The sequence below is a fragment of the Clinocottus analis genome, unplaced genomic scaffold, assembly GCF_023055335.1.
Source record: "Clinocottus analis isolate CAN_PGR_092001 unplaced genomic scaffold, fCliAna1.0.p SCAF_6, whole genome shotgun sequence".
Classification (NCBI taxonomy): Eukaryota; Metazoa; Chordata; class Actinopteri; order Perciformes; family Cottidae; genus Clinocottus; species Clinocottus analis.
The window spans coordinates 8,762,656-8,781,199 of NW_027176218.1; the positions used below are offsets into that span (position 1 = coordinate 8,762,656).

The 18,544-nt window shown below is 38.6% G+C and overlaps 1 protein-coding gene across 5 annotated transcripts; it reads right to left on the reverse strand.

The window, feature by feature from the left end:
• Nucleotides 1–2,855: 2,855 nt before the first annotated feature.
• On the reverse strand, nt 2,856–18,337 carry arih1 (ariadne ubiquitin-conjugating enzyme E2 binding protein homolog 1 (Drosophila)). 5 transcript variants are annotated; one of them, XM_068602764.1, is made up of 14 exons: nt 17,893–18,337; nt 13,379–13,446; nt 13,119–13,266; nt 9,550–9,642; nt 9,398–9,453; nt 7,589–7,655; nt 7,299–7,405; nt 7,134–7,176; nt 6,934–7,005; nt 6,398–6,528; nt 6,018–6,075; nt 5,316–5,597; nt 4,777–4,889; nt 2,856–4,694 (listed from the first exon to the last, which is right to left on the reverse strand). In XM_068602764.1, exons 1-14 carry the CDS (start codon nt 18,178–18,180, stop codon nt 4,610–4,612), a joined length of 1,611 nt encoding a protein of 536 aa, XP_068458865.1. In that variant the 5' UTR covers nt 18,181–18,337; the 3' UTR covers nt 2,856–4,609. The 5 variants fall into 5 exon arrangements, with proteins under 5 accessions (XP_068458865.1, XP_068458864.1, XP_068458867.1 ...); XM_068602763.1 differs by having other exon boundaries at nt 4,777–4,892; XM_068602766.1 differs by having other exon boundaries at nt 5,316–5,576; nt 17,893–18,336.
• Nucleotides 18,338–18,544: the final 207 nt, after the last annotated feature.

Genomic DNA, 18,544 nt, shown 5'->3' on the forward strand with positions numbered 1-18,544 from the left:
ACGTTGTGAAATGAATAGAAAATAGAGTCAAGACATTGACAAGGTTAGAAATAATGATTTGTATTTGAAATAAGATTGTTTTTACATCAAACTTTGCTTTCGTCAAAGAATCCTCCATTTGCAGCAATTACAGCATTGCAGACCTTTGGCATTCTAGCTGTTAATTTGTTGAGGTAATCAGGAGAAATTTCACCCCACGCTTCTGGAAGCAGCTCCCACAAGTTGGATTGGTTGGATGGGCATTTCTTGCGTACCATACGGTCAAGCTGCTCCCACAACAGCTCAATGGGGTTCAGATCTGGTGACTGCGCTGGCCACTCCATTACCGATAGAATACCAGCTGCCTGCTTCTGCTCTAAATAGTTCTTGCACAATGTGGAGGTGTGTTTAGGGTCATTGTCCTGTTGTAGGATGAAATTGGCTCCAATCAAGCGCTGTCCACTGGGTATGGCATGGCGTTGCAAAATGGAGTGATAGCCTTCCTTATTCAGAATCCCTTTTACCCTGTACAAATCTCCCACCTTACCAGCACCAAAGCAACCCCAGACCATCACATTACCTCCACCATGCTTAACAGATGGCGCCAAGCATTCTTCCAGCATCTTTTCATTTGTTCTGCGTCTCACAAACGTTCTTCTTTGTGATCCAAACATCTCAAACTTGGATTCATCCGTCCACAACACTTTTTTCCAGTCTTCCTCTGTCCAATGTCTGTGTTCTTTTGCCCATCTTAATCTTTTTCTTTTATTGGCCAGTCTCAGATATGGCTTTTTCTTTGCCACTCTGCCCTGAAGCCCAGCATCCCGCAGCCGCCTCTTCACTGTAGATGTTGACACTGGTGTTTTGCGGGTACTATTTAATGAAGATGCCAGTTGGGGACATGTGAGGCATTTGTTTCTCAAACTAGAGACTCTAATGTGCTTATCTTCTTGCTTAGTTGTGCAACGCGGCCTCCCACTTCTTTTTCTACTCTGGTTAGAGCCTGTTTGTGCTGTCCTCTGAAGGGAGTAGTACACACCGTTGTAGGAAATCTTCAATTTCTTAGCAATTTCTCGCATGGAATAGCCTTCATTTCTAAGAACAAGAATAGACTGTCGGGTTTCAGATGAAAGTTCTCTTTTTCTGGCCATTTTGAGCATTTCATTGCCCCCACAAATGTGATGCTCCAGAAACTCAATCTGCTCAAAGGAAGGTCAGTTTTGTAGCTTCTGTACCGAGCTAAACTGTTTTCATATGTGTGAACATGATTGCATAAGGGTTTTCTAATCATCCATTAGCCTTCTGAGCCAATGAGCAAAGAACATTGTACCATTAAAACACTGGAGTGATAGTTGCTGGAAATGGGCCTCTATACACCTATGTAGATATTGCACCAAAAACCAGACATTTGCAGCTAGATTAGTCATTTACCACATTAGCAATGTATAGAGTGTATTTCTTTAAAGTTAAGACTAATTTAAAGTTATCTTCATTGAAAAGTACAGTGCTTTTCCTTCAAAAATAAGGACATTTCAATGTGACCCCAAACTTTTGAACGGTAGTGTACATCTGCAGATTAAATTGTTGAAAACATCCACACTCTTAAATAAATGTTTGTAATAAATACTTGCTGTTTAAGTTTTTCTATCATATCTCACACACACACACAAAATTTGACTTTTAATACCCAGTTTACTGGGGAGATGATAGTCGTGTTTTATACAATTTATATTTTAAACCTTAGGAACATTAAAGTATTTTTTTTACTCACCGGTTTCATGGAAGCTAGATGTATCATAATGTTAATGCTTCACTACCAAAATTACCAGCTACACTTCAACTCAAAACGTAGAGAAAGTTGTATTTAAGTGAACTACGTCTTATAAGTCTGTTGCAGTCACAGATAATGAAACTGGGTAATAAAATATAAACATCATGCTGAATGTGCTTCAAGTCAGTGGAGGTGTGATTGTGTAAATGATTAAACATGTGACAGTTCATTTTGTAAACATTGCTCTTGGAACATAAAACTTCTGTTAGAATCAAAGTGTCTGTCCCCATCTGGTGGCAGAATGTTTAGTTGGAACTTATATTTCCAGTGATACGTTTAGCATACACCAGCGACTACCACAGCATACAATATTGATCGCGTTTTGTGGAATGAAGACGTCTGCTGCCACGACACAAAAATGGTGTCTTATCAAACAACCACCCACACCAGAACGATGTTGCAACATTTTGCACTTTAATATTTTCTCCAAAACAGACAACTAATTTTTCCCACATTTTTTTTTACACTAATAGGAAATAAAACACCTTTCATAGCATAAAGAAAAGATATGTAGAAAAGTATTAAAAGTTTTTGGATGTCTCAATTTAATGTAAGTAGCTGCTTGTTACTTCAAACGTTATGTCAAAATGCTCATGAACTACTAGCAGACACAATGAAAACAGAGTGAGCCCTGGAGAGTATATTAGCCAAATGATCACTTGAACATCTATAACTGGTGTGTTACTGCAAGACAGCTTAGAGAAAATAGCCCATCTTTTGTTCCTATCCATTCAACTTGTGTCAATATCATTGGTTTGTGACTTGAGACAAAATGAATTTGAAAGTGACATCATACAAACCACCTGAACTTTATCATACAATCTGCAAATAAAAGTGGTACAAAAAAGCAAAAACATTTAGCCTAAAATCAAAATTATTCAGTTAGCAAATGAATTCCACACAATTCTGGAAGACACAGCTCTGCCAAGGTCTGTCGTACACTACATTGCAAAATACATAATGTAGAAATGTATCACGGATGTTTGGGTAATTCATATGATTGAGACCAAACCTACTCTAATGACTCACACAGTACTCCCAAAAATGAGATTTCTCATGACATTTATTCAAATAAACAATACAGTTTATAATTTGCTAGGATAAAATAATAGTTTGAACACATTAGAAGCATTTGGGAGAGAATTCCCCAAAGATCTGAAACTGGGTTAAAGGATGTGTTTAAATGACAGCTGACACTTTGGTGTCATCTTCTGACTTGCATCAACGCCTGTATATTCACATCCCCTCCAGTCAATCTAGTCAAGACCTCCATATTACAGAGACATGAACGAGCATTTACAAAGAGAGAGCTTGACAACCAGACCAACCATCTCAAAAGGACAATGCAAAACCTGGAGGGGCACTGACATTTCAATGTCCACTCCTCAACCCATGTGTGAAAAATACAGTTTTTAATGCAAAAGCAATTATAAAACGGTCCTACAATTTTTAGAAGTTTACCCTATATTCCTCATCTGCCTAAGGATCATGCAAGTCCATCGGTGTAGCTCAGTCTGACGCTATGTTCAGTCTTACTGCAAGGCAAGAGATCTCTTCGAGGAGCCACGACACTCAGGCCCATGCCACCCGAGTGTCTCTGCAAGAGTGATGCAAATGCCTGACCCTGTTCGACAGTGATCCAGCCCAATTAGCAGCACGACAAAGCTGTGCTGTCAGTACATTCTATTACCCTCATTCAATCCCCAAGGTGCAGGCTGAGCTTTAAGAGGGCTACCTCAAGCCACGTCGGGAAGGAGAAAAAAAAGAAAGAAGAGTGAATGTCACTCAGTTTGGCTCTTGCAAATAATTAGTAATGTACTTAAATGTTAAACACCTCTAAAAACAACTAAGAGGGTACGGCAAAAGGTTAGAATAGAGGGACAAAGGGCTGGTGCATTCTACCATATCTTTGAACTGTAAAACATTTTCTGCTCTTGGTTTTTCAACTCAGCTGTGCTCCTTAACTGAGTAATTTATCTGAATACTTGACAACTAAGATAAATTCTTCCCCATTCAGAGTTACTGATAAGGTGTAACTTGTACACTTCTCTGCAGAGACTGAGGATGTTGGGACGAATGCCTTTTTGCCAAAGACGTTCAAGCTCCCACGCACTATGGAGGAAGAAGACGGACTGAACCTACATGGCAAAAGTACATCTTTCTCAATATTGGTGAAGAATAAATATTTCAAAATTTCAAAATGATGCAAACACGTGCCACTCTTGCTCTTTAACTTCCATGCATATGGACTATTTACAAATTGAAAAATACAGACTTGCTTTTTTTGTTCTTCTGATGTTTTCCTTCTTTTCCCCCTTAAAATGTCTTTGCCCCCTTGCAATCAACATTCAGCCACTCAGGCAAGGATCTCACCAGATATTGCAGACATGGTAGGACAATTAAAGCTGTGTTGAAATCATGTTCACACTAATGGGAAACATAAATCAAAATCAAAACAGAAAAGATTCACAAGCAAAGAAAAACAAAGGAAAATAAGATAGTTCAGGGGAGGTGTTACAATACAAGCCAAATAAATGCATTTGTTTAAGATGGATTTTCTGCTTTCTCAAGACTCCACTCCGTTTCTAACAATACTGTAGTACACTTACTTTTATTACTCTACCTTTCTTTTAAATATAATTTATTTTGAAGATTTTGTTAAACAAATCCAGGAAAATGATGCAAAAGTGGTTGGTTTGCCAAAGGAGAGGCGGCAGAAGGCCCGTGCTGCCCTGTTAAATTGCATCAGCGCTCTAGTTTGTCAAGATACTCAAGAGTCTGTTGCATTGGGACGTGTCCTCAATCTTCAATGTACTCCCACAGGTCCTTCTCATAGCCTTCATGCACATGCTGTAGCAGCACTCTTCGCCTGCTCTCACAGTATCTGTGGAGATGAAAACATTTCTTAGCCTCCAAGAACCCAGAGACATAACAGTGGCAGCAGTGATTATGATTCTTTTACTGACCTGTACTTATCTTGCACTTTCTGCTTGATGTCCTGCAAGGAATCCTGGGAGATATCACGCTCTAGGTAGCCAGACAGCACCTCAGTGGCATTTTCCAGATCTGCCTGGTTGTTCTGCTAAACAAAAAAATGTATCCAGTTATTCCTGATAATGTCCCCTACACTTCAAAGCATTCAACTCAAGACCTAGCTCACACTACAGGAAGTTTGGGTTGATTTCCTCCCATTCGTCCCTCCCTCCAGTCGGATGACTGATTTGGTCTTGGGCCTTTGTTAGTGGACTAGTTCTGCTCTCAGAGAGGAAAGGAAATGTGACCAAAATGTTGTGGGATTTGTTTGTTTGCTTCCAAGGCATCACAAACAATTGTACCGCATTGTCAAAACTTTTTTGTGGGACCTTATTCTTAACAATTTCATTGCAATGATTAATTCCTCATTTTATAGCAGATTACTTTCAACATTATACATTTTGAAAATGGTATTTGTAAACATGCTATGGTATTAAAATAGCTTAGCTATGCTAATCAATTTTTACCATACCTCAAAAATAATGGACTGGTTGTTCTTCTTGAGGTAGAAGGCAAAGACATAAGTGAACATGAGCGTGGAGCGGCACTGGCACAGCACATCCACAGCCTTCTTCAGAAACTGCACCTCAATCCAGGACATGTTGTGCTGCTGCATCTCCTCCATTTTCTGCTTGACCTGAGCATAGAGCTTGTGCTCAAAGCGCAGGCTCTGCATGTGGTTCATGTAGCGGTTGCAGTAGAACAGGTACCTCTGCAAGGCAGCCCTAGAGCGCTGCACACACACAGCATGGGACTGTCTTTAACTCAACACACTCATCTTGACTTGGCTGGACTAGACCATTAATGTTCAGACAAACAGAGTACAACATCATCAGCAATATATCATGGCATATTTCTGCAGGCGTTTCAGGCAATTTTCAATTTGAATGATGCAACAATCAACCACGTTTGCCAGAGGTGGAATAGACATTCATCATCAGACAGATCCAGCAGCAATCCCTGTATTGTTTCCAAACTCACTGTTTTTAGATTGACTTCTTCATAGCATATAGCTGGGTTACATGAGGAACTGTAACTTCTATAATACTTGATGAAAACATGCCACAACAAACATGCTGCTGCCCCATATTGCGCGTTATGTGGTATATCTGCCACATGACACAACAAACTGCATTTAAAGTTTTCAAAATGTATCAAAAGGAATGTTATTTACCTCTTGAGCATCTCTGGCTGCTTTCGCATCATCTTCATTGTAGCGATTGCAGTTGTACCTAAAGTGTTACAGCAGGGTCAGAATGAACAACAATGTTTCCCAGGAAAACATAAGATGCATGGCTACAATTTCACAATAATTAATGTTTTCATGCTTTCTCACATAATATTTTTAACAATGGAGATTTTAGATGTGTATTAGAACATGAAAATGTATGGCATGACAATTTGCTGTTTGAATAAGATAAGATTTTCACATATTTAAACAACTTAAGTTTTGAAGTAAATCAAAACAACGCTCATAAAAAGGACAGTTTGAAATATATTCTCGCACAGCAAGTGACAGCATCGTCATTAACTACGTAAGCTATTAGGTCTTACCAGGCTGAGCCATGGGGTTCCCACGGGCCCAAGCAGACCCAGCAGAACTCAGCTTTGCAGTTCTGGTTCCGACAAACCATGTGATTGCAGCCACCATCTTTCTCAATGGTCACGTGGCATTTTGGACACTCCTGTCATGAGAGGGGAGCAATGATTTTTGTGAGTCTCTACTCCAGGTCAAGTGCTTAAAGCATTTTAATTAAATGGCAAAAGAAATTCAAGCAAATAAGAAACCAAAAAAGTACTTTCGTACTGAGGATGTTTAAGTTTAACACGGTTGTTTTTTGAGGGGCAGGTCTTCCACAAATCTACAGTTGTGTTCGAAACAATAATGACAGCCCAATCTCTTGGCACCATGATAATGTCTGTAATTTGCATGTTTCAGGATACAAATGTGTGATTCAGTAAAGAAAAAAAGTATGGCTTTCTCCCTTTACATTTTTTTTTTCCCATTATCGCCCAAGTGAAAATGTTTTTTACCGACCAACACAAACCAGACAAGAGGGTAAAATTAACAGACCACGTTGATTCCGTACCTTAGTATTTGCTGCAATCCAGTTTGACGTTTCACTGTCGTCATCACATTTTTTGATCCATTTCCTCAACCACTACAAAAGAATTCAAACAGAAAGAAATATCACATAATGAAGCATGTGTATCTTAATAAAATGTCTCAAAGGATGCAGAGTATTAGGTTAACACTTCTGCAAGGTGTATGTATTCCCGATTGTCTTACCTTACACTTGACAGGATCATGCCAGTTCTCTCCACAGTTGAAGCTGCACCAATGGGAGGCATCACAAGTCAAATCCACACAATGTTTAATAATTATTTTTAAACTTACTTCACTTCCAATTCACGATAATCTAATACACGTTTTTCTTTCAACAAACTATCTTACCAGAACTGACGGCCACACTTGCACCTCACTGGCTTGGCATCTGGGTACTGGACTTTCACAACATGATGGCAGTCTGGTGCAGGGCACCACTTTAACAGTCGATTGCACTTAAAAAAAAAAAAAAAAAAGGAATGCAAGGTAGAATATCAATTCATAGTTTCATGGATGGAGTACAAAGAAAGTTCCTGCTTTTCCAAATATTGCATAACAGAAGAACAGCTGAACATCATAAATCAAAGCTTTATATTAAATATTCATATACTGTAAAGGAGAAAAATTCCAAAGCTTACCTCTACAAAACTATTCGTAATTAAATGCTGGTACTTCAACTTCACTTTTGAATCTGTTATGAGGCGCCTATAGGAGAGGTCAAATAATGTATTAGTCTTCATTATATAAAAATTGTGACTTTGGGAACAGCTTCCTTCCTTCATATTCAGTGTATAACTTCCAAGAAACAGTAGAGGAAACAAAAAAGATGTCACTTAAGTTCCCGTTTTCCTAAGTAGCTCAATGAAGTAAAATTGCAAATTGGCATTACAGTAAGAACATTTATTTGTCCATTGACAAATATTCAACAACAGCAAACTTCAGAATTACTAAACTAAGTAAGTTTAATAGTAGGCTTTGAACTAAGTGCTAATAAATGAATTTCATTAAACAAAATATTGACCCTAAACATATCAGTGAAAACACTGAAAGGTCTCTTGTTAACTTGTCAGATCAGAATGTAGGTTAAGACAATTACTGCCAGCTTAAGAGCTGGCACAAGAGATTAGTGTCCATGCTTTCATTATGGAGGTTTATTTCATTGCACTACTCGCTGAACATCAGCATGATGAAAGAGTTAAGTAAAGGTGAAACTAGAGAGATCTTTTTATCTTTGAGGAGGCCAAATGGCAGTGAAAGAAATCTTTGAATATATGGTTTGTATTTATATAAAGAATGCATATTTGATTTTAGAATGATATTAAATTTATTTTGATTTCAAAAAATAAATTATAGTGGTGTTCTTTACTATTCAATTCTACCCGTTACCCACTAAATAGCACAGTGTATAGGCTTTATTATGTTTTCGATGAATGTTTTTCAAAGACCTTGACAACAATTCAAACATTATATTCATTTCAGCACTGCAGATGTAACAAAGCTCCTTCTCAAGTAGTTTGTTTGTGAAAAGCGTCCCTCTCTGTACATGTTTTATGTAACAAACTATAATGACCGCTTCACTGTTGTATGCAGACCAGTCATGATGCAGTTTACATACACGTCTTTCCAAAATGGCTGTCATCTCATTATTTTATGCTAATGCTGTATGGCTGTCAAAATTGGCCAAAATGAAATATTCATACTTAAGAAAGACAAAGGTTAAAACTATTTGGAATACATACTTTTTTTCTTATGTCTGTGACACTGTGTCCTTACTGTCTGCGAGTAATGAGCAGCTCTCAACTTTTGCCGGAACCCACGTTTCTATCTATTTATTCCTGTTCCTCGCTTTGAAACTGCTGCAATGGACGAGGACCAGCTGATTTGTGAAGTCAAAATGAAGAGTACTCTATATGACACTACTTAATTTCACAAAAAGCTAGCTGAAGGGAGATCACCGGATCCTACTCATTTCTAGTAAATATTTCAAATCGAAAACGTGTTTTTTTTTCATTAAAAAGTAGAAACGTCAAGAGAGAGCAAATACGACTCGCCCATCCATCTTTTACGTGGTTACGTCTCCAGCCTGATTGCATGTCCAAAAGCGGATAAGTACAGGGTTTGTTTACATGAAGTAATGTAACGCAATGCTTGCTGTGAGGACAATGAGTTATCTGCCATCAGTTACAGTTGCTGTTGAATTTTTAATCTTTCAGCTTGACGGTACATTTTTTTTTCTTCAGTTACTTAAAGTGTTGTGTGACTTTTTTTTTTTCTCTCTTCACAAGAACAAGAAGTAGGTGTGCATGTATAGACAACCCGAGACCATAATGTCTCCGGCCACCAGAGCAGAGGTGTAAAAATTTGACAATAACAGGGATCATTTTTGGTTTCCTGCTCTTTACATAACAAGAAAATCCAAACAAATATAAACACAAACATATACTTACATGACTGTGTTGTCATCCACCAAAATGTCACAACTATGAGCAGGACAAGAAATGGTCTGAGAAAACACCACCGAAGGGAAATCATTAGTCAGACTGCTATTAAAAGACGAGGTTTAGTGACTCGTACCCTCAGTAAAATTGTTAGTAGGTACCTGTCCCATTCCTTCTTCTATGATTTTGGTGGTCAGGTAATCTCCCCAGCACTGCATGCAGAACTTGTGCCCACACTCCAGGCCTGTGAAATACTGAAAGAGAGAAGCATCTTTTAAATAAGATAAGACACCACAATGTGGGGTTAACAGTAAGGCTGTCAACGAATATTCGAAATTCGAATATATATTCGAAATTCGAATATATATTCGAATAGTTGTTCAAAACCAAATTTCGAATAGGAAAATTAATATTCGAATGTAAAAAAGAAAAAAAGTATTTTGGAGGATAATTCTCGTGAATCTGGCAACCCCGCCGCAGCCACGACGAGGTGACAAGGTGCTCAGTGTTGCCAGATTGGACATGGAGAAGTATCGTACCAAAGGCTCAAATTGGTTGTATTTGTAGAATAATTATCGTGCATCTGGCAACCCTGAGATAGGTCGACCAATGACAGTTCTCTCTACAGTGAGAGCTCGCGCAAGAAGTTGGAACGTAAGATACCGTTTCAAAACGTGTAAGAGCGTAATAAAGACCCAGAGAAACACAAATATCCAACGTGGTGAAATCCTGGACGTTTCCGGAATCCCTGCCGGACGCATTTTTTTAGGTCTCGAAAAGAGGACATGTCCGGGAAAAAGAGGACATGTCTGGGAAAAAGAGGACGTCTGGTCACTATGTAAGCTAGAGTTAGCATACTGTTCAACGACAAGCAACGTGAGGCTACATCTCCAGAATGTGCCCTCAAGAGAACATGGCTTAAAATATGAAACTTCAGCGGAACAGACACGTCGGGATACGTATTTTTCGCCGTCCGCCACAAGTTCGCTGTCTGCTTTCACAAAATTATTGTTGTCGTTCATTTAAACCGCCATACGCAGATAGTGTGACGGCGGGAGAGCGAGAGAGAGAAAGAGTGCGTGTGTGCGAGCGAGAGGCCAATGTCTGCTGTCTTGGCCATTAGTTAATTTACTTATTTTGTGTAGGTAATATGTTGTTAAATATGTTTAAACTTAATTAAATGACCTATACAAGTAGTTATGTCTCGTATTAATTTGCCCTGTTATTGACGTGCCTATTGCGCAACCAGAAATTCGGATATATTCGAATGTACGTGTTTTTTCAAAGCCAATATTCAAATGTCATTTTTGAGCAATTTTGACAGCCCTAGTTAACAGGGTATCTGCAACCAGCCTTCTAATGCGATTGTACCGCATGTTTGAAGTACAAATCATTAAATCCTGATTTAGTTAAAATCTAAATAAAAAATGATTAAGTTAAATATTTTACCTTAATCATTTTTCTTTTGATGATGTTGAATTCATCTGAAATGGGTTTGTCTAAAAAAAGATAGCAAACTAAAAAATGCTTTCTGTTGTACACTAGATTAAATCAAAGCTTTCATAAGGTCAGAGGGACAAGAATTGTGCTGTACTGTAATGAGCTCAATAACCAGACGAACCAAAAAATGTTGAGTACTGACTTGGACTACTGTTGGCCCATATAAGAGTTGTCACATCTCTGTAGTCTCGATTTAAAAAAAGACATGCAGCATTAAGATATTACGATAAGGAGTACTTATGTTTTATAGGACTTGTAATGCTTCCTGAAACTAAGGTTTCTAGGTAAAACCAACTTTCTACATTTGCCACGTCCACAAGAATCCCTGTGTCGATTGAAGTACCAATGCCCTACAATAGTACGTGATGGCCATGAGGGGGCTGTACCACAAAGCCAGATTTGGAGTTAGGACTGGAAACCCAGGGTTAACCCTGAAGTTACCATGCTATCTTGGAGGTTAACTTCTTAACTGGTAGATTGCCATGGTAACCTAACCTGCTCCTGAGCTCGTTATGTTCAAGATAAGAGATCAACTTGTAAAAAAAAACACCTACTGACCAATCAAATCTCAGTAGATGGATCTTTAGATATTATTACACAAATATGAAGACATTAAAGTCATAATTCAGACTAAAAGCAACACAGTTTAAACTGACAAATGCAGAAAGGACAGCTGCCAAAAAATCATAGACCGTGTCAATGTGTAAAATTACAGATTTATATAATGACTGCCCATATAGAGCACCATAGATTTCCTTATGAACATTATTAGATGCATTTGTACGTTTCACACAGCTGGGGTTGCAGCTGAACAATTAAGGCTACACTATAAATCAGACACGCTAATGAGATGATGGGATCCTATAAGAAGACATTTTAGCAACACATTAAGTTAATGTAATACACACATGTATTTCTAGTCAGATTTGCTCGTGCCCTAGACAAAACAATGATATTTTCCCAGCATTTGTCAGTTTGAACTGTCTTACTTTTTTAGCCTGGATTATGTATTTAACTTATGTGTTTGTTCCATATTATAGTTTTCTCTTTGTTTGTAAAAAAATTGTCACTCAGCTGACAGCAGACTTGTCCATGTTTGTGATTGGTCATCAGCAGCAAACACAACCACTGTTATCTGAAAACGCTCATAGCCAGATTGAGAAACCCAGAGTGGCTTTACCGAGTTGATAGCCAGCTTCATAAGACCACAGGTATTAGGGGTGGGAATCATCAGAGAACTCACAATACGATATTACACAAAACAGAAGTCAATATGCTGATTACTGCAATATTAAACATTGCAATATATTGGGATTTATTACTGCATTATTATTATTATTATGCATTTAGTCAACATCTGTTTTATTTAATAATATAAAAGTTTGACTCATCATTTCTAATAGGCCTCCAGCCAAGTATCTATAATATGTAACGTCATCATTAACTATGTCATAACAGCTATTGTAGTGAAAATTACTAACATTACTAGCACTCCTATCGATGATATAAACACAGATTTGTTGTTAACATGCATTGTTATCACACAAGCTTTGAGAAAGCATTAATGGCAATCTTAAAATCGCATACTTTTTAGTGAATATAGGCCAATGACAATTGCCAGCAAAATGTTTTTTCACAATATGATGTGTAATAAATCCGTGGTTCACATGACTCCCTGGTCATTTTCTATATCCCAAAAACTCTCCCACACTGACGATTTAAGGCTCTTTTTTTGGTGGATAAAAGGCTGGAGTGTTCACTCACACACTTTTAAAAGTTCTGTTTCAGGTGAGTGGGAAGACTCATAAAAAACGGCGCACGCACGTGTTATACGTCTCATGCGAGGGGGGGGATTTCAACGTATCTACTTTACGACAAATAAAAATATCACATTTTCCAATGTCAAGTTAGCCATAGGTTAATTGGACTCTAAATTGCCCGTAGGTGTGAATGTGAGTGTGAATGGTTGTCTGTCTATATGTCTGCTCTGTGATGTAGTGGCAACTTGTCCAGGGTGTACCCTGCCTTTGCCCCATGACAGCTGGGATCGGCTCCAGCGCCCCGCACCCTAATGAGGATAAGCGGTTCAGGTAATGGATGGATGGAAGTTAGACATTCTCTTTTACTTTTGCTATTGTGTTCGCTAAGGTAGTTCTGGAAAAACAATTCAGAACTGAATAACAAACATACGGTGAGCCAAACACAATACTGGCATCAATATGGGACTCACAGCATTAGGGAAGTTCAGATAGCAGATCTGACATGGCATGTCCTGTGCTGATGATCTAGTGTTGATTGCAGGACGAATGCGAGGCTTCTTACTGGGGTTAATGACATGACACTCAGAGAAAAGCTTGTCCAGATTTCCGTCAAAATACCTGTACAAATTGAGACAAAAAAAGTGTTGAAAAAAGCATTAAGCATGAGCTCTTCCAGTAACTTCTATGCCAACTTAACTTAAAATAAAGAATGTCTTTCAGAGATTCTTACCTTTCCATCAACTTTTCTTTATCCCAGTTGAAGTGACTGAGAAGGATGCGTGTTATTGTCGCAGGGTTCTAAAGAAACAGGAAAAGGTTGGTCAGACATAGACCTAAAGTTTACATTCAACTAATGCCAATTTTCACTGTTAGATCAACAAAGAGTAAATGTGACATAAAAAGCTACTTCCACAAATCTGCTATTGCAAGTTCAACTCTCTTCAGTGGAACAACAGAAAGCTTAATGGCCAAGGTTTTTTAGGAAGTTGATAAAGTCTCATAGTAAATTCATATACAAAGTTGAAATGGCAAAAACTAGTTTCAGATTCAATAGTCTTTCCATTACCATTTATTGTCCACCTATGTACGTTAGTAGACACAAACAACTAAAACACCTTTTCTCATGTTACCATCCAATAAAATAGCTCCACAAACTACAACCATAGAAGTAAAAAATGTGAAAAGTTCTCAATTCTAAGAAGCATTGCAAATTGTGCATCGATGCAATGACAATACATAAGGAGTATGGTTTCATTTTGGCTTAGTTTCTTTACTGCGGTTTGCTCTCTGTTACGCTTGTTGCTCTCCTCGCTCGCTCTTCTCTACTGATCTTGGCATTTCACTGAGCAGATCTTCCACACACAGAGAGAGAGAGAGAGAGGGAGAGAGAGAGAGAGAGAGACAGAGAGAGAGAGAGAGAGAGAGAGAGAGAGAGAGAGAGAGAGAGAGACAGACAGACAGAGAGAGACAGAGAGACAGGGCACCCTGCAGTCCCTAGCGTGTGATGTTGCTACCAATATACCAATAAAATCCATGTTAAGTGATGACCACTACTAACAGGAACATGATCCTCTTTTTGATAATCAGAATAGATCAATGTTTGGAGAGGAAACAGGACATGGTGCCGTCTTGCTGCCATTGTCGTCTTGAAAATATGTTCAGGGATTCTCTTGCTTTTGGAAGTGTTTGTGCATATTGTAATGTGATAAGCCATTTCAAATTTGTCTAGCTTGCAGAGCACTACATTGTTGGGTCTCCGTCCTCAATAACTACAAAACTTCAATGTATTTTTGTAATCGATGGCGCCCCTGACTGTTAACGGGATAGCTTAATGATTTCTGGTGCTCATACAAACAGCGTCTTAGGGGTTTACTTTTCACCCATTCGCTTACTGGGAATATTGGTATTGCCAGTAGTAGAAAAAGAAGAATAAAGAAATTAAATGAAGTTAAATTATTAACTATTAATATTGCACAATAAAAGTCTCTTGAATTCATATTTTGACTGCAACAGTCAAAATATTGAAAGACATTACAGGCATTATCAGGACAGTGTATATAGCCTAATATTAGGCTGGGTAGTTTCTAAATATCATATTGTAATAGTTACATTTTGTAAGCTAAATCTGATTCTGCAACATAACCAGCAACAGGTATTTGTCAGGTAAATGTAGTTCTACAATGTGTTCCTCTGAAGTCGCTGCATATCTTTAAGTGCCTTGGGGGCCTTTTGTAAGTTATTTTGTACAATGAGTTAGAATAGAAAGATAATTCAATATTTAATTAATCTAAACATCATAATAAGTTCCCCTATACAAAGCTGTTTGTAGCTGTCCCTGGTGTTTTTTCCCAAACCAGAGTGTATTTCACTGGTGGTGTTTCTGACAGAGTAGCCATGACTTGGGTATGTGATGCAACTACTGTGTGTCATAGCAGGTGTATTACTGAGGACCTTAGTGTGAAGTTGTTTGTCTTACTTGAAAAGTCTTGCAAGAAAATAAGCATTTTACATGCCATTTTAAAATCACAATGATCTGGTGGAACAGTAGAGGACATTCTGCCACAGTGCCATAGTTCAACCGAGCACTGGGAATTGTTCTCAGCAATTGCAAGATTAGATAAGGGAATTGTTTTATACTGTACCACAATGTATACGAATGTACCCAATATCCCAATAAGTCTCCACCACATCAAATAGTTCAGCTGCTAGGTTCTCAGCTGTGTGTCTGCCAGGCATTCTCTGTCAGGGTATTGCAAGCGCGACGTAATGTCAGCAAGTGTTCAGTTGTGGGAGACAGTGTGTTTGAAGTCAACAGCTGTGTGAACTAAGCAGGGCAGTGTGTGTGTACAGTGCATTTGTCCATGAATAAATGCTCCAAAACTCCTCATGACACAAGCTATGTGTGTGTGTCTTGCTTGCCACCTGTTGATTAATGTGAAGGGGGTTAGCCCCGAAATGAGCAAACTTTTTGACAATATATATCACTTATGGTAGGTTGACCTTTAAGGTGTAACAGTGCTAGTCTCTCTAAGAGACAAGTGGCTACTCTTAAGTTATGCTTAGCATTTTTTTATTTTAACATGACTTTTAAACAATTACCTGATGGCATTAATCAACCAAAAATATATATTGTCGGTAAATAGTTAGAATGTTTACCATTCATATCCCTAGACCAAAATAGGTCCGGTACCAGTAGTATCAAACCTTCAAAAGATACCTTTATCCTTTTTTTTAAACCCAGTCCTGGAAGATAAAAAACCCACTATGTATATGATTTTAATTGCAGCCAATCACTGAAAGCATTCTTTGCTATAACGCATAGTGTGATTGGCCCACTAAGGCTGCAGCCCCCTCAGTTTGTGGTGTGGTGAAGTCAAGCACTGTGTATTTGACGGAGTTGGCAGTTCAGAGTATGACTAAATGCCCGTCGTGTCTGATGAAAATAAATGCACTGCTGGAGTAATTTTAAAAAAAATAAATGACTAAATGCAATGTAGCAAATGAAGGACTACACTGGTATCAATTCCATTTCAAGGGTAATGGTACTGATGTGGTTATTGTAATTTTCTCCAACAATTACCAACCTTAATTAGTGTATAACTATGCAAGTTATTCTGTCATGTTATCCTATTAATTGTGTAATTGAAAAGGAAAAATGCTTCTTTTAACATAGTTAGATTTCAATTATTAATCCTAGACTATTTACTTATGAAGTCAAATTTACTTATTCAAACCATTATGTTGTTCTTTCAGTTTTGCAAGCATTTATGAATGTGTAGCCCCACATGTGCTCATGTGCTGTCCGCCAAACTTCAGACACCTGCAAAAGGCTCAAAGGACACTAAGGATAAAATGGATCACTGAGAGGTGTTCTGAATATTTGCTCGGCGTTCACCGATATAAAATGGGGTGGAAAATATTAGAAACCTCTGTTAATAAAAATGTATTTAATATGGACAATCCTCCTGGAAGTATAGTCTGTGTATCTGACGTTTGCGGTGGAATCTTTAACAGACAACAGATGCAATAAATCCACCAGCCACATTTACTTTACCCCTTCAGAGGCCAGGCAACTCTTGACATGTGAATGCACAGTCACTGGAAGCATTTTCATGAAAAAGTAATTTCAAGTTAAGTTAACTATCCTACCGTCTCATACTAAATGTTGAAAACTTAAATTCTGAAAACAGATGTGGTTATTTTGTTTGCTGAAAAGGTTATTTGTTGATGCCGGAAAATACCTAAATGTTGAGTAAGATGTAAATCCTATTTTTAGAAGAATCCCCATGTCTGTTGTTTCTGCTGCCATGCGGCTCTACCCTATCCACTGTACTGATTTTTTACCCATTCGCGTGGTTAATAATGTCACTGAAAAACACCGTATTGTATAAAATACAACGTTATTTCTCAAAAACGTCAATAGTGACAGATCTAACAAAATCCCTTTCCATTATATTCTGTACCTAACTGTAAATTAAGTGATATGAAATGGAGGCCCGAGTTAACGACAAACCGAAGGGCTCCAGTGAGTTTACCCATGTATTAAATTTACGCTATAACTACTAGCTAGCTGTTGCCAGGTTATAATGTTCTTGCGATCCATACAAACTTTCATTTGAAAATCACGATAAGACAGCGCGTTAACGTACACACAAATTGTCCTGGCATGTAACGCTAACTTGCTAACCAACTCGATGACCAAGCCTTTCGTCCAAAATTAAAATACCGTCAACGATTGTTATTTTAGCACATTTGTAACGTTAATTTTAGACTGTTTGGTAAACGCACTCCTACTGTCGACTTGCACGAGTTGGAAGTTAACGTGGCTTCATTTTAACACTAAAGAAACGGTGCTTCTGCAGTCAGGGGCTCGATTAATGGTTATAGTTGGCTAGGTAGCCTGCTAGCTGACTCGCAAGCTAACATTAGCTTAGCAAACGTTGCTGCCAACTTCTCAATTGGGATTAGACTACTTCCTGGCACTCGTATGGAAATTGTTTCTTAAACGTGAACATTTACAGTTGTCCATATCTTAATTATACACGAACTATTCACAAGGGAGCTACATTAGAGAACTAACTAATTTAAGTATTGTGTAAATCGTATCACTTGTGAAACTGCCAACTTCCAGCAAGTAAACTACTCCTTATGGGCTAATGGCTAAGCTAACGTCCATGGCCTGTTTAAGCTCAAACCAAGCCTGGACCCCGGTCTTTCCTGATGCCGACATGCCAGAATACCTACCTGGATGACCTCGTTGACCTCCCTGATACACTCCACCATATGCTGGAGGATCTGCTCGGCAGTCAAAACCTCGAAGCGGTAGTCCTCCTCCTCTTCCTCGCCGGGACCGTGGCCACCTCCACCAGTCTCCCCGCACTCGTCTCGCTCTCCACCAGCCACCACGGGATCGACCAACTCCACCTCTCCGAGCTCCAGGGTGTCGTCCTCGGGCTCCTCTTCAGCGCTATCCTCGCTACATTCCTCCTCTTCGTCGTCGTATTCATAGTTATAACCCTCGTCTGAGTCCATTCCTAGGGTGGTTATCAACTTGTGACAAGCACACCTAAGTCTACAGTGTGTGAAATGTTGATTACGGAACAATATGAAAACCAAAATTATCCGAGCCTCCTTTTCGGCTGCAGCGAAAATAACAACAAAACGTCGCCGCTGCTAAGCCAACAAAGAGACACAGCGTCACCAACTGACGACGTCCTTACGTCAGAAGGGCTGTACAGGAAAATATAAAACAAATTAAAAAGAAACAATTGTATTTATATGGCACATTTCTGTTTCACACTATTTTGTATTGAAACTATTTTTCAATTACGCAAAATATAATTAATACGATAGCCCCAATTTAAACATTCGCAGCTCAAGTTAGCGGCAAGTGAAC

What these genes read in the sequence shown, in the direction of transcription:
- arih1 (XM_068602763.1), bottom strand. Translation starts at nt 18,180, where the DNA reads ATGGACTCAGACGAGGGTTATAACTATGAATACGACGACGAAGAGGAG. An exon ending in AAAGAAAAGTTGATGGAAAG is followed by an intron (nt 13,267 to 13,378) that starts GTAAGAATCTCT and finishes CAATTTGTACAG; the next exon opens with GTATTTTGACGGAAATCTGG. An exon ending in ATGATCCTGTCAAGTGTAAG is followed by an intron (nt 7,006 to 7,133) that starts GTAAGACAATCG and finishes ATTCTTTTGTAG; the next exon opens with TGGTTGAGGAAATGGATCAA.